General features: G+C 47.8%; 1 protein-coding gene across 1 annotated transcript in view; it reads left to right on the top strand.

Annotated features, from left to right (window-relative positions):
- The window catches only part of HK1 (hexokinase 1), a 70,539-nt gene that overhangs the window by 17,094 nt on the left and 40,972 nt on the right, over positions 1–12,473 (top strand). Inside the window, exon 2 of the mRNA XM_082855124.1 lies at positions 2,628–2,790. Coding sequence (XP_082711250.1) covers positions 2,628–2,790 — 163 coding nt within the window. The remainder of the gene's footprint in view (positions 1–2,627; positions 2,791–12,473) is intronic.

Raw genomic sequence — 12,473 nt, 5'->3', positions numbered from 1 at the left:
GACCACCCTCCCTCCCTCACCTTTGGCCTTCACACACGCTCTTGTCTGTGCCTGGACGCACTCTCTGACATCACCCCCGCCAGTAGCCTTCTCCAGTCTGTGCTTCGTAGCCCCCATGTGCTTCTGCGGCCGCTCGTGCACGTGTGACTGCCTCTCCTGACCAGCACGTGGGCGTGGTGACAGCAAGGGCTGCGGATCAGCGCTGCCAGCCTTGGGGGTAGAACAGAGCATGTCTTCTAGGGCTGTGTTCTGGCCATTTATCTTTCAGCTCCCGGCGGTTTCTGATTGCCCTTCTCCACACGGCTTTCTCACGAAGGGGAAAGGAAAAGGTAGTTGCGGTAGAAGAGATGCGGGTGGGGGCAGGGTTGTCTCTGGCCACAGAGGACACTGGGGGACTCCTGCCAGTGCCCTGATTGTCCCTGAGACAGGAGACAGGCAGGGCCTGGGGGAGCACGAGGCATGGAGTCCAGAGCGAGAAGGCTGCCCAGGACCAAAATATGCAGAAATGACTCTGTGTCCTTGAGTCGGACGTTTCCAGCCACCGTGAAAAGTAAGCATGAGAAGCCATTCTCAGAAGCAAATCACGTCAAAGGTCTTTTCATCCTCATTGGGTCATAAATCTGTCTGTCCATCTGCCAGAAACTTGCCGTGTGTGAGGCTGCTTGTGAGACATGGGGAGGTCAAGGTGAATGGAGCAGACACTGTCCAGGTGACAGGCATAGAAAGTGATGATCCAGGCTGGACCGTGCAGAGAGATCGGTGCTGAGGGAGGCGGTATCTGCACCCCGAGGGTCTCGACGTCTGCAGGAGGGGTGACATTTGATTTGAACCTTGAAGGGGAGGTGAGCTTTGAGTAGCTGGGAAGAGAAGGAAGGGCATTTCAACAGGAGGGCCAGGCACCTCCCAGGAATGGTAGAGGTGGTTTGGCTGGTGTGCAGAGAGCCCGGAGCCACACCCACAGAGTGTAGGCGCCTCCAATGTGGGGGGCTTTGCAAGGTTTTGAGCAAGGGAGTGAAGTGACCAGGGTCCCAGTTTAAGAAGGTGAAATGTGGGGGACTTCCCTGGTGGTGCAGTGGTTAAGAGTCCGCCTGCCAATGCAGGGGACACGGGTTCGAGCCCTGGTCCGGGAAGATCCCATATGCCACGGAGCAACTAAGCCCGTGCGCCACAACCATTGGGCCTGCGCTCTAGAGCCCGAGAGCCACAACTACTGAGCCTGCGAGCCACAGCTACTGAGCCCGCGAGCCACAACTACTAAAACCTGCGCGCCTAGAGCCCGTGCTCCGCGACAAGAGAAGCCACCGCAGTGAGAAGCCCGCGCACCGCAACGAAGAGTAGCCCCCGCTCGCCACAACTAGAGAAAGCCCACGCACAGCAACAAAGACCCAATGCTGCCATAAATAAATAAATAAATTTATAAAGAAAGAAAAAAGAAAAAAAAAAGAAGGTGCAATGTGGCCGTGGTGTAGAGGTTGGGTTGGAAGGGAGAGAAATTGAAGATTGAAAACCATGACACTGATTATGCATCAGGCGTCAGGAATACAGGCACATGGTTATCAGGGCTTCCTAAGGCAGGGAGTGGCAGAAAGAATGAATGGTGAAACAGAGAGACTTCAGTGAATTCCACAGGGTCAGGCACCATGAGGATAGATGTCTAACCAAGAGCCAGACATGTAGTAGGTGCCCAGTAAATAGAGTCAGCGGGAAGATACTATGAAGGAAGAACAACAAATGACAGCAACAGGGCCTGAGGTTAGGAGCCCAGGATCCTTGAGGAGAGTGGGGAGCCCAGGAAGTGGAGCGGGTTGGTTTGGTCCTGTTGGGTCAGGAGCGGTCTGATCAGGAAGTGTGGGCACATGGGCCCTGGCACACGGGCGTGGGAACTTGGGCTGTCTCATACCTGCTGGGGGTAGTGAGGTTAAGGTCTCCGTGCTCTGGGCCTGCAGCCCCATGTCCTGAAGGGCTCCAGCCCTTCGTCCACCATTTCCACCTACCTAGAAGTCGTGCCCAAGGAAACCCACCAGCACCACTGCCTCACAATGCTAATAGCTAATGTTTACTGAGCACTTTCTGTGTTCTAAGTGCTTCTCTGTCTCCTTTGATCTTACAACATTCTGTGAGTTACGTTCTATTTATCATCTCAGTTTTTCAGTTGAGGAAACTGAAGTTCACACAGCTGGTAAGTGATGGAGCTTGGATTTGAACCCCAGGTAGATGGCTCTGGAGCCCTTGTTCTGTGGCACTGTCATCCACGTGAGGATGAGCCAGCCACCTCTCACAGAGGGAAGGAGTCACGTGGAGGCTTAAGGTGCTTTTGGCACGTACCTGGGGATTGAAGGGCAGCTTCCATGTAATAGTCAAGGATTGGAAGGGACCTTGGACGTGTCTGGTTCATTTTACAGGGGGGAACCGGGGCTCAGAGCATTTGCAAGCCTGCTCTGAGTGACATGGTTGATTGCACTTGAATGATGAGGCAGCATGGGCGTTCCAGTGCCCACGGGAGCTGGACTGTCTTAGGCAGGTGGGAACCTCACGCTGCCTGCCTCGTCCTACCCCAGCCAGACTTGAGCTGAAACGACCTTCCCCAGCCTTGGCCTCACTTTCTTTCCTTCTCATCCTTCTTTCAGATCGACAAATATCTGTATGCCATGCGGCTCTCTGATGAAACTCTGTTAGATATCATGGCTCGTTTCAAAAAGGAGATGAAGAATGGCCTCTCCCGGGATTTTAATCCGACAGCCACAGTCAAGATGTTGCCAACGTTTGTAAGGTCCATTCCTGACGGTTCAGGTGAGTTTCTCACCCAGAGATTGGGCTCTGAGGGCTGAAAGCTCTGTGAAGCCACCCTTCGAACTTACATTCGTTTGTTCATTCATTCATCTTTCATTCATTTACTCATTCATCCAGTTATTCATTCATTCACCATTCCATCCATCTGTTCTCCCATCCATCCATCCATTCATCCATTCATCTATCCATCCATCAATCCAGTGTATGTCCATTGAGATCCTACCATGTGCTATGGGGGGTACCGTGGTTGGACCATGCTGACCTGCCTTTATCGGCCTGTCTAGTGACTTATGGTAAGAAAGTGTAGTGTCTATGGATCTTACAGATGCTGTGTGAGTTCTTATGCCTTCAGAACATGAATGGCTCCAGAACAGATGATTCTCCTTCATGTTAGGAGAATCTCTCCATCAGGGCACCAAGGCCTCCTTTTAGTACCCCAGATAAGTAGCGATCCTAGCGGCCAGGTGCGTCTCAGACTCAGGGGGGAGACTCAAGTCCCCATTAGTACCAATTTCACAGATGCTAAGTCAAGGTAGCCCCTCAAGCAGAGAAATGGTGAGAGGAGTAGGACTGGAAAAAAAAAATTATCCTGTTGGTCTGCATCGTGTGGCTCATGCCCCACAGTGGGGATCTGGGGGCTCCCTGAGGATTGTCAGTACCCCCTCCCCAGGGACTGGCCTCAGCCCCTGCTCTTGGAAGGGTGGAGGCTGGGAGGGCACAGCCTGGCCTTGGCCTGCTCAGTGGAGGTCGTTCTGTCTGGCTGACCCAGGAGTGGGTGCTGTGCCTGCCCCAGCTTAGCGCACGCACAGGAATCCTGCTCTGAGCTGCGTTCTGTGCTCTAGGCTGGGGCTCGCCTGCTTTGTGAGGGGGAGGGAGAGAGATCATGAAAGTCAGGTTTCTCTTGGGGTTGTGAGTACATAGCCTGAAAGTACGGCCCTTACAACACTGTTGTGTTTCTTCCCTACTCTGGGGACTAGTTTAAAGCTGCGATTTGGGGCATCTGATATGGAGCCGACAAAATGGACATCAGGAAGACTGCAGCTGTTGCAGCTGATGTTTATGAAAGGCGGGCGAGTGCACGGCTTGTTGGAGGACTGGCTGCAGTGGGAAGGCCCTGCCGTGCCTGCAGCCGGCCTTTAAAGTCCTGAACAAGATTGGGACGCCTAGGAAGGGCATGTGCTCTGTTTGCCCTGTGGCCACAGTTGGGGTTTACTTCATGCACACACACTGGTACTTATATCTCTGATGTTTCTTGACTGTTTAAAATCTACTCCATTTTTATCCTTTTGTTTTCCTTGAGGTCTTGGTGACCAGCAGTTTAGGTTGTTTTTATGACTGCCGAAGAGATTCTAGTCATCAGAGTGACCAGACCGTGGTGTCCCCTGGGTTTTGTTCTGATGCCTCCGGCTTTCTAATTCACTCCTGCTTTTTCCCAGCCCCGAATGGCATTCACATCCAGGAGCATTTGTGCCTTTACAGGGTTAGCTGAGTTCTGTAGGAGAGGCGTGGTCAGCTGCTGTCAGCTGAGAAAAGAGGAAGGGGAGGCGAGGTGGGATGGGCAGCCCCCCAGGGCCCCTGCTCTGGCTTTGCTTGGAGAGCTCAGAAGGCTGCCTTACGCCTGGGGAGCACCTGATCCTGTGTGACTGGCCCAGGGCTGGCACATCCCATGAGAGATGCCTTCTCTTTCCTCCTGAACGCGGCTTGCAAGCCAGCTCCCCTTCCCAGGACTGTGTGTCAGCAGGGGGTGCCCTCCTTCACTCTTCCACACACCATTTCCAGGGTTGAGGGGCTCAAAGTGTGATCCACATACACAAATGGCTAGTAATCTAGTCATTTGTCCCCGTTAGTTACTCTTTAAAACAGGGCCCACAACTCATCCTCATTTGGGAAAGACAAAGCAGACACCAACGTATTAAAGGCCCTGAGCAGTTCTGCAGGAGAGAAACCTGTTTAACCCGGCTACCTTCCTTTTCCCCAAACCTGTTTGATCTTTCCCCCCAACATCTATTACTATATTTCATCTATTTTGAGACACCTTTTTGTTTGAGTCCTCTGAAATCAGCAATGCATTGTACAATAGTGCATCTTTAAATTATTATCGGCAGTATTTTTTCCTCTTTTCGTATTACGTAAAATAATGATGTGTCTGCAATCAGTGGTGTCTTAAATGTGATAACATATGTGGTAATATGCCCACGTTGGGAAACACTGTCCTAGGGTTTGCGGAACTGGAGCCAGCAGCCTGGGCCCCATGCTTCCTTCTGAGCCTCTCATCTCCAGCGTGGTTGGGGCCAAATGTTTAGGGCCTCTTGGGAGCCCAGAACAGTGCTGAGCACAGAAGGAGGAGGGGGGAGGAGGAACCAAAGCCCTGAACCACAAGGACCCGCCCTCCTATGCATGAGGCCCTGGGTCCCCCAGCCTTCCCCTACCCTGCCCGCCTCTGTCCTCCCTGGTGACTGTTTCTTCTACCCTGCGTTAGTTTCCAACGCTGCTGTAACAAAGTACCACGAACTGGGTAGCTTTAAATCAGAGTGAATTATCTCACAGTTCTGGAAGCTAGAAGTCCAAAATCAAGGTGCCAGCAGGGCCATGCTCCTTCTGAGACACTGGGTTAAATCTTTCCTTGCCTTTTGCTAGCTTCTGGTGGTGGCTGTCAATCCTTGGCATTCCTTGGCTTGTAGTTTCCAGTCTCTGCCTCTGTTGTCACATGGCATTTTCCTCTTACAAGGATACCAGTCAGATTAGGACCCACACTCATGACCTCCTCTTAACTTGATTACATCTGCAAAGACCCTATTTCCTAATAAGGCCACATTTACAGGCACCCAGAGTTAGGACTTCCGCATATCTTTTGGGGGGGCCACTGTGCAACCCTAGTAATACACCCTATACTTCTTCTCCCTATGACTGTTGCTAATGTTCATGGGTGGGCTCGGGTCATGTGCCCAGGGGCCCACACTCCCCTTGGAATGGTCACTACAGCCCCACACAGACATTGACATTGATACCAAGGCCTTGGGCCCCTGACCCCAGTGCAGCCCCTGCCCCCTTGTGATGGAAGTGCCTCCAACCAGGAGGTCCCCTGGAGCAGCCGGGATGTGGGTCTCCTTCATAGTAAACCGTGGTGCTGTTCCCTTTTCGCAATGTTAATTACTGCTTCAACTGTATAATTAGTCAGCGACAGAATCAGTGGTAATCCCAAACCACCAAAGGATAACTTGGACTCACTGAGGTTGACAGATGCCCCTGCCTGTCAAGTGGTGATGTGACTTCCAAGTCAGAGGGAGAAACAGACCTTTCCTTTCCCGCTGACCTTGACCTTCATGACTGGACTCAGAGTTTTGAAACTCTACTGATTTTTCCGAAATGTTATCAGCCCATTTTTATGAATTTTTCTCCCCTTTTGACGATCGTTATGGGCAGTGGTTTTTCTTTAATTGCTCTCCAGTAATCTACACACTAGGTTTAAAAAAACCCCAAAAAACCCTAAAGTGGCTTTTAGCTGCTGCATATCCTTTCTGGAGTGGGAAAGGTATGAATAATATATAAAGAAGAAAGATATTGAAGCCTTTTTACTCCGATGACTTGGCTAAACAGAAACCTCTCTTCAGAGCTGCCCAGTCGGGGATAGGTGCCTAGCTGCGTCCAGCCTCCCTCAGAAGGCCTGGCCAACACTTTGTCTCACTTGTGAAACCTCCCCTTTTTTCTCCTCTTGTCATTTATCACTCAGGATATTGTATCCATAAATACCAATTAGATCGTAAGCTTCTCGAGGATAAATTGAGTTGAACATTTCCTTGTTTCTGTTTCATGGTTCCTAGCAGGCTCTTTGCTCAAAGGTTAAGTTAAAAATGTTTGATTGGCAGTGTGGTCACAGTTAAATTCTGGGGGCTTAAAATATACTACTTTCCAGCCAAAGGAAGGAAAATATTTCCTTTTTCCACAGCATTTGGGCTGGTCATTTACCTTTCTCTGCCTGTTTCCTTATCTAGGAAGGTGGTTGGATTGTCTCAGAAATTCTCTCCATTCATGAAATCTGAATGTCTAGCGTTCTGGGTGGGTTTCTGACGAAGGTATAAACTCTCATCAACTAGCTGGATTGCAGACAGGAGGGAAGGCTTTGTGTCTCATGTACAGAATTAATTCACGGAGCAGAGCAAAGGCAGGCATTTCATGAAAGCAGAGTTTTTGTTTGCCCTGTATTCCAGCGCAGGTCTGGACTCAAGAGAGACATCTGTCCCCGTGTTTGTTTTCCATTATTTGCCGGTAATAATGGTTGTCGTTAGAAAGTGGAGAGTTGCCGGGGGCCCTTCAGATGTTTTGTTTAATGAGCCTTCTCTAGAAGAGCAGTTCTTCTGGCTTCAGTGGAAATGGGAAATGTGGGACGAAGTCTCAGCAGCGGCCGGCAGGAAGGTTGAGGCCAAAGATTTGAAGAGGAAGTTAGAGGGAAGCCAACTGCTGCAAAAAGAAGCTGAACTTGAATTTAAAGGAAAAAATAGGCTTCCCTGGTGGCGCAGTGGTTGAGAGTCCGCCTGCCGATGCAGGGGACACGGGTTCGTGCCCCGGTCCGGGAAGATCCCACATGCCGCAGAGCGCTGGGCCCATGAGCCATGGCCTCTGAGCCTGCGCGTCCGGAACCTGTGCTCCGCAACAGGAGAGGCCACAGCAGTGAGAGGCCCGCGTACCGCAAAAAAAAAAAAAAAAAAAAAAATCTAACTCAAAGTTATATAAGCAAGAAAGGGAATTCTAGGTTCACATAACTGGGAGATGGAGTTGTAAGTTGGCTTCTGTTGACAGGGACTCATCTGTCTCTTATCCTTTTAGTCTTTGTGTCGGCTTCTTTTGTAGGCCACCTCTCCCTTATGGTGGCAGAGACAGCCCTGGCAGCCCTAGCTGACACCTCACCTAAGAACTAGAGGTCCCAGAGGTGGTCTTGGAGAGGGTAATGATTGGCTGACGTGGATCACGTGCCCATCCTGAACCAATCATGATGGGCAAAGTGGGGGACTCTTTGGAGGGTAGTTATCTAAAGAGATGCTAGACAGCAAACAAAGCTTACCGGAAATCTTGCTGCCCTTTCCAGAAGTTGTTCCTTGGTGTCCTTTGCCTGGCAGAGGATAGGACTGAACAGACCATGCATTTAACCCAGGTAGTTCTTATCAAACTAGCAGCAAACACGTACAGATTTGCAGGACTCAGTACTGGGGGAGGGAAGTAAGCATGTTAAATTGCCCTGGCCTTCAAATTGCTTATCATCCAACTGAGGAAGATAAGACATATATACATAAAAAATTAGGAGCATCCCAGTATTTGCAAGTACATGAGTGACTAAGAAAAGGGAAGGGCCCTGGGCTTGCCACAGGCGTGACTGTGAGCAAGTCATTCACCTGGTTTGGTTGGAGCTTCCTTATCCATAAACCGAGAAGGTAAGTTAATATTTGTCTCATATTTCCTGAGGTGCAAATGTGATTTACAGAAGAGAGGCCAACTGCCATTTCTTTTAGCAATCACAGACACACCCTGGAATCAAGGTCACTGCTCAGGGACAGATCAGGAGCTGCACTGGGCTTAACAGTGACCTCTTGTAAAATGCCTTCAGGGAATGGCCTCCGTCAAACCCATCAACTCCCACTAGCAGATGTGTGGAGTATGCAGTATTTAGCATTGTCGTGACATCTTAAGGTCGCCTTTCTGGTCTCCTTCTCTGACCCTAACTCCTTGGAACCCTACTGACCTGTGTTTGTGTTTTTTTTTTAAAAAAAGGAGCAGTGGAGAGCTAGGGTGGGGCAGGGGTCTTGCAGAGCCACAGAAGTGTGGGCCAGCCCTATGTACCCTAAGGCCAGTTTCCTTCCCGACCTAGAGGCAGCTGAGACAATTTTCACTTACCTTGCTTGAAAACTTCAGGCCTGGGTCCTGCAAAGGTGCTGCTTGAAACCTGATCCCTTTCCGCATGAAGGGCTGAAAGCTCTTACCCGTTGTGTGTTGACACTGACGCCAATAAGCAGGAGATGCCCCACCATCACCTGGAACTTGAGCACAAGAACCTGCTTTTACTTAGGCCTTTCATTCAACTGAAAATGAGACCTTTGACTGGGCTGGCAACTGAAAAATTTCCCAAGCTATTGTTTTTAAGTTATGATGAAAGCCAGTGTAAAACATGAAGTAAATAAATGGTTTTATTTTTTGAAAACCATTAAAACAGTAAATAAATTAATTAAATTAAAATGTTAACAAAATAAAAAGTCCCCATATTTTCATCCTAGCATGGTGTTTGCTTTTGTGCCTAGTATTTCCCTATGCACAGGTGGTTTATAGTTGCTTACGGGAAGGAGTTTTCGTTATCTTCATTAAAGATCAAAGCAAAAGAACAGAGTCAGAAGCTGCGAGGAATCATGGATGTTGACAAGACCCCCAAAGAGAGATGTAGCTGTTCCTGATGTGCTGAAGTATCACTTTGATGCTGACCTTGGGGATCCTTGTCCCCGAGGTCTGTCCGGGAGGCAGTTTTATCCAACGGTTATGAATTTGGGCTTTGGATTCAAATTCTGGCTCTGCCACTTACTGGCCGTGTGCTTTGGCAAGTTACCTAATCCCTCCCAGCCTTTACTTGCTCATCTGTAGAATGGGGATCATAGTAGTACCTATTTCATAGGGTGGAGAGGATTAAAAGTAAAATGAGGCATATGAAGTACTTAGCGACTGGAGTACAGAAAGGCTCAATGAATGATGGTTAAATAAAGTGCTTTTGGTGTTCTAGTAATTCTTCCTCCTGAGAGGAAGCACCTCATACCAAATTCATTTTTTTAACTGAGTAGTAGTGTAAGCACCACAGGGGTTAGGATTCTGATGGGAGCCCAAAGAAAACCCTAAACTGATTTGAACAACCTGTAACATCAGGGTCAGAATTTCCCACAAAGCTGTGACAACTGCTTCCCAGCATTCTCCCTTGGTCTCTTTCCTTTGGACCATAGAAGCAGTTTTTTGTTTGTTTGTTTGTTTTAATTAACTTATTTATTTATTTTTGGCTGCGTTGGGTCTTTGCAGGCTTTCTGTAGCTGCAGCGAGCGGGGGCTACTGTTCGTTGCGGTGCGCGGGCTTCTCATTGCAGTGGCTTCTCTTGTTGCAGAGCACAGGCTGTAGGCGCGCAGGCTTCAGTTGTTGTGGCTCGCGGGCTCTAGAGCGCAGGCTCAGTAGTTGTGGCGCATGGGCTTAGTTGCTCTGCGGCATGTGGGATCTTCCTGGACCAGTGCTTGAACCCGTGTCCCCTGCATTGGCAGGCAGATTCTTAACCACTGCGCCACCAGGGAAGTCACGATAGGAGCAATTTAAAAACAACGTCATCATGGGGAATTCCCTGGCGGTCCAGTGGTTAGGACTCCACATTTCCACTGCAGGGGGCACGGGTTTGATCCCTGGTCGGGGAACTAAGGTTCTGCATGCCACATGGTGCGGCCAAAAAAACCCCCCCCAAAACATTGGCATCATGTGGTATATCTATACAGTGGAATATAACTCAGTCATTAAAAGGAATGAGGTATGATACATGCTACAACATAGGTGAGCCTTGAAAACATCATGGCAGATGAAAGAAGCCAACCACAGGGGGCCACATATTGTAGTCCATTGATATGGAATGTCCAAAATAGGGAACTCTCTAGAGACAGACAATGGATTAGTGGTTGTTGGTGAACGGGGGGGTTTGGAAAGAAACGGGGAGTGACTGCAAATGGGTACGGAGTTTCTTTTGGGGATGACGGAAAATTTCTATAATTAGATAGTGTTGATGGTTGCGCAACTCTGTAAATATACTAAAACCCACCAAAGTGTACACTTTAAAATGTGATAGGTGAATTATTTCTCAATAAAGCTATTATTAAAAAAAAAAAAACCAACCAACCAGCGGTATAACTGCTTCCTGTTTTATGAACAACAAGCAAGGCTGCCTTGAATGAATGAATGGGCCACCAACCCTTGTGATCAAGCAGCTACCAAGCATTTCTTGAGCTGTCCTGGGTGCCAAGGGCAGATGTAAAGAATCCTAAGTTGTGGTTCTTCCCAAAAGGAGCTTGAGAGGGTAAGAACAGAAATTCAGTGTGAGAAGACTTTGGTTCATTCACTGATTCCTTTACCACCCTCATTAGTTCAAGTATTTGTTGTGTTCTTACCGTATGCCAGACAACCATTCTAAGTTCCAGAAATAGAGCATGTGTCAGAGCTTAAAGCTTGGTAGACTCAAATACAAAGATGGCGTCAGCTTTATAAAAGAAAAGCTGTTTTTTTTTAAAAAAGACAACCACTACTTAAGAAAAAAATTAAAGAGCTCAAGGGACCCAGAATAGCCAAAACAATCTTGAAAAAGAAGAACAAAGTTGGAGGACTTTCACTTCCCAGTTTCAAAATTTCGAAGCAGTAGTAGTCAAGACAATGTGGTACTGCCATAAGGATAGACATATAGATCAGTGGATCAAAACTGAGATTTCACTATGTCAATTACATCTCAATAAAACTGGGGAAAAAAGAATGGGGAGTCCAGACATACCCATACTTTATAGTCACTTGATTTTAAACAAGGGTGCCAATGAGGGAAAGAGTAGACTTTTCAACAAATGGTGCTGGAATTTGACAGTGGATATCCACATGCAGAAGAATGAAGTTGGACCTCTACCTCATATCATATACAAAAATTAACTCAAAATGGATCAAATACCTAAATGTATGACCTAAAACCATAAAACTCTTAGAAGGAAACATAGGTGCGAACCTTTGTGACCTCGGATTTGGCAATGGGCTTTTAGATATAACACCAGAAGCACTAACAACAGAAGAAAAAAGTAGATAAGTTGCACTTCATCAAAATTAAAACCTTTTATGCTTCAAAAGTCACCATCAAGAAAATGAAAAGATAGTGAGACAGTGAGAATGTAACATCAGAAGTAAAATTAATAGATTTTAATTGATTCTGGAGGAGAATGTGTGAGGGTAACTGGGGTAAAGAATATTAGATAGTGGCTTAATGGTTTGGAATCTTGCCCATCATGGCCTCCTCCATTGGTGCTGTATCGTGGTCTTGGCATACGGTCCCGTCATCTTTCTCTGTCCCACTGAGGTCCACCCCAATCACCACACACATTGGTCTTGAGGAATATAACCACATCAAGCCAGTTTACTCCTATCTGACCAAGAGGGACTTCTGTTAAAAACATCCCCCGGGTGGAAACAACACAGGTGTCCAGTAACAGATGAATGGATACACATACAACGGAGTATCATCCAGCCTCAAAAAGGAGTGAACGACTGATACAGGCTGTAACATGGATGAATCTTTGAGACTATGCAAGGTGAAGTAAGCCAGATACAAAAGGACAAATACTGTATGATTCTGCTTACATGAAATATCTAGAATAGGCAAATTCATAGAGATAGAAAGTAGAATCATGGTTGCCTGGGACCTAGGGATAGGGGAAATAGGGAGCTAATGCCCAATGGTTATAGAGGTTCTGTTTAGGATGATGAGAAATTTTGGGAATGGTGGTGATGGTTGTACAACGTTGTGAATGTATTTAGTGTCAGTGAACTGTACACTTAGAAATGGTTGCGGTGGAAAATTTTATGTGATGTATATTTTACCACAATTAAAAAACAAAATCCCCTGGGGAATCAGTGGAGCTCTGGACTAGCTGGAA

Source organism: Leucopleurus acutus (assembly GCF_964270905.1).
Source record: "Leucopleurus acutus genome assembly, chromosome: 14".
In the NCBI taxonomy this organism is placed as follows: Eukaryota; Metazoa; Chordata; class Mammalia; order Artiodactyla; family Delphinidae; genus Leucopleurus; species Leucopleurus acutus.
This window is presented reverse-complemented; position numbering and strand designations above follow the sequence as displayed.